The sequence below is a fragment of the Camelina sativa genome, chromosome 5 (genome assembly GCF_030686135.1).
Source record: "Camelina sativa cultivar CO46 ecotype springtype chromosome 5, ASM3068613v1".
Lineage (NCBI taxonomy): Eukaryota > Viridiplantae > Streptophyta > Magnoliopsida > Brassicales > Brassicaceae > Camelina > Camelina sativa.
In genome coordinates, this window is record NC_141884.1 from 33,073,860 (window position 1) to 33,076,506 (window position 2,647).

The 2,647-nt window shown below is 33.5% G+C and overlaps 1 protein-coding gene across 1 annotated transcript; it reads left to right on the plus strand.

Annotated features, from left to right (window-relative positions):
• Positions 1–277: 277 nt before the first annotated feature.
• On the plus strand, positions 278–1,825 carry LOC104787560 (transcription factor MYB114-like). The gene is made up of 3 exons (XM_010513161.3): positions 278–511; positions 1,014–1,143; positions 1,228–1,825. The coding sequence occupies exons 1-3, from the start codon at positions 391–393 to the stop codon at positions 1,724–1,726; spliced, it is 750 nt and encodes a 249-aa protein (XP_010511463.1). The 5' UTR covers positions 278–390; the 3' UTR covers positions 1,727–1,825.
• Positions 1,826–2,647: the final 822 nt, after the last annotated feature.

The following is a 2,647-nucleotide window of genomic DNA, read 5'->3' on the forward strand; positions in this document are numbered from 1 at the left end:
ATTTCATGTGCATGATACTATCTTGTAATAATGTTAACCATCTGCCACTAATCATTAATATTCCTTTCTCCTAATTTTGTTATTAACCATGTTTCTTTTTTTATTTTACAAAAGTACGTACTGAAAAACCTTTTTCTCTAGTCAAATCAGTAACCAAAACAATAACGTAGCAAAGTAAGCACGACCGCTAATACATGAAATGTGGATATCAAACATGCACGTCATTACCTTATGCCCTTCACGTGTATATATACACATATTCGCTCACATTATATTGTCAGCAAGTCCTTCGAGGATCTGCGAAGCCACAACCCCCTCTTCCTCGACTTTCTTCTCATACATTTTAAAATACTTTGGTTAGATACTTGTTACTTTTTATCTTTAAGGTCCATGGAGGGTTCGTCCAAAGGGTTGACAAAAGGTGCATGGACTGCTGAAGAAGATAGTCTCTTGAGGCAGTGTATTGAGAAGTATGGAGAAGGCAAATGGCATCAAGTTCCTTTCAGAGCTGGTATATATATATATGCATGATATTTGCACACACAGGCACACATACACAATAAATTCTCTTTATCGTTTTAATGAACAGTTCTCCTTTAAAAGCTGGTATGAAATTATCGTTTCATGCTAGTAAATTAAGTAAAAAAAAAGTTTATTCATATGAAAAGTTCTTTATGCTGTTCATATTTATGAATTATCGTTTCATGCTAGTTCACATAAAGTTTATTTCTTTTTACTTAAAAACTAAAGATAAAAATAATAATAACTATTTGCATATATAGTTCATTCTTCACAAATAATGAAGATCCTAACTTCCGTCAAGTCGGTAAATGATTTGACTGAATTGTCCTCTTGTAATTGGACTCCGTGGAAATTTATGTGCAACGTGTTACTCTGTTGGAAACAGTAAATAATTTCTATTGGTGTGCATAGATTCTTCATGATAGAAGACATGGAAAGAAACCAAATCAGTCTTAGTGTGGAATAATTAATGTAAATTATTGGCTTTGTAGGGCTAAATCGATGCAGAAAGAGTTGTAGACTAAGATGGTTGAACTATTTGAAGCCAAGTATCAAGAAAGGGAGACTTAACTCTGATGAAGTTGATCTTCTTATTCGCCTTCATAAACTTCTAGGAAACAGGTACTGTTTACTCAATACAAATTATTTGGAGGGCCATAAGATCAACACTAGAAACTTATATGTATAATTTTTAACAATGTTTAGGTGGTCCTTGATTGCTGGTCGATTGCCCGGTCGGACTGCTAATGATGTGAAAAATTACTGGAACACACATCTGAGTAAGAAATATGAACCAGGTTGTAAGACTAAAATGAAAAAGAAAAACATCATTTCCCCTCCTACAACAACAACGGTCCAAAAAGTTAATGTTTTTAAGCCTCGGCCTCGATCCTTCACTGTTAACAAAGACTGCAGCCATCTAAATGTCCTACCAGAAGTTGACATAACTCCTTCAAGCAATGGACTCAGCATCGATAATGTTTGTGAGGATAGTATCACTTCTGACAAAGATGATGAGAAAGATGATTTTCTGAATATTCTAATAAATGAAGATGATATGTGGTTGGAAAATTTACTGGACGATAGCCAAGAAACAGATGCAGTAGTTCCAGAAGCCACGACAAATGAACAGGGGGCCACTTTGGCGTTTGACGTTGAGCAACTTTGGAGTCTGTTCGATGGAGAGACTGTGGAACTTGATTAGTGTTTCTCACCGTTTGTTTGCGTCTATGTGTGGGTTTCCTTTGGTATTTATTTTGTATTTTTCTTCATGAACTATAATGACATTTAGCATTTAAACAAACCTTTCTTTCTTTCTATGCTTTTTACTTTTTTCAAAAAAAATTAAAAATAATAATGATAATTATTATTAGTTCATGAAAAAAAAAAAAAATCCCCACCCTAAATATACATAGATAACTATAGTTTACTGTTCGACTAGCTTTTCTTATTTATGTGTTGTAAATTATAGAGTTTTTAACGTACCAATTATTAAAAAAAAAAAAGTTATCAAAATAAGTTAAGTTATTTACTTGAAACAATAATGGAAGCAAGTAGGGCTACCAAAAATGGAGACAGCTCGCGCAGTGAACTAGTACGTACGTGTAAGAGTCTTGTTTTGTCCATGATTAACAAAGTATGATTTTTTCCTCGACATTCAAAGTATGAGTACGATTCTTCTATTTCTAACCAAGCATTAGAGGTAATACCTCCTCTGTAAATCGTACACTTTTAAGGAATATATTTAACCCAGCTAGCTAAAAATAAAAGTATTTGTAGTTGCACTGAAAACTAAATAAGATTTTTGTTTAACTTTCGTAAATGTTTTTGGCTGTTTAGGGAGAAGTGTCGAGTCCTATTGTTTTCAACGAAATACTATGTGACAAGGACTATATACGTACTCTTGTAGTAATCATATAATGTTTGGGCAAAAGTGTTGACATCTTTGTAAATTACAATTGATGTCGTCTTCTCATTACTTGTGAATTGCTTTTTCTATACGAGAACGGTAGCTAGTCAAATAGTACTGTAAGAACGGTAGTATGTTGGCTCCAGTAGTAAAGAGCCAAAAACAAGAAATTTTAGAAGCCAGTAAAGGCGTGCAAGACTAACGATTTTACTACAG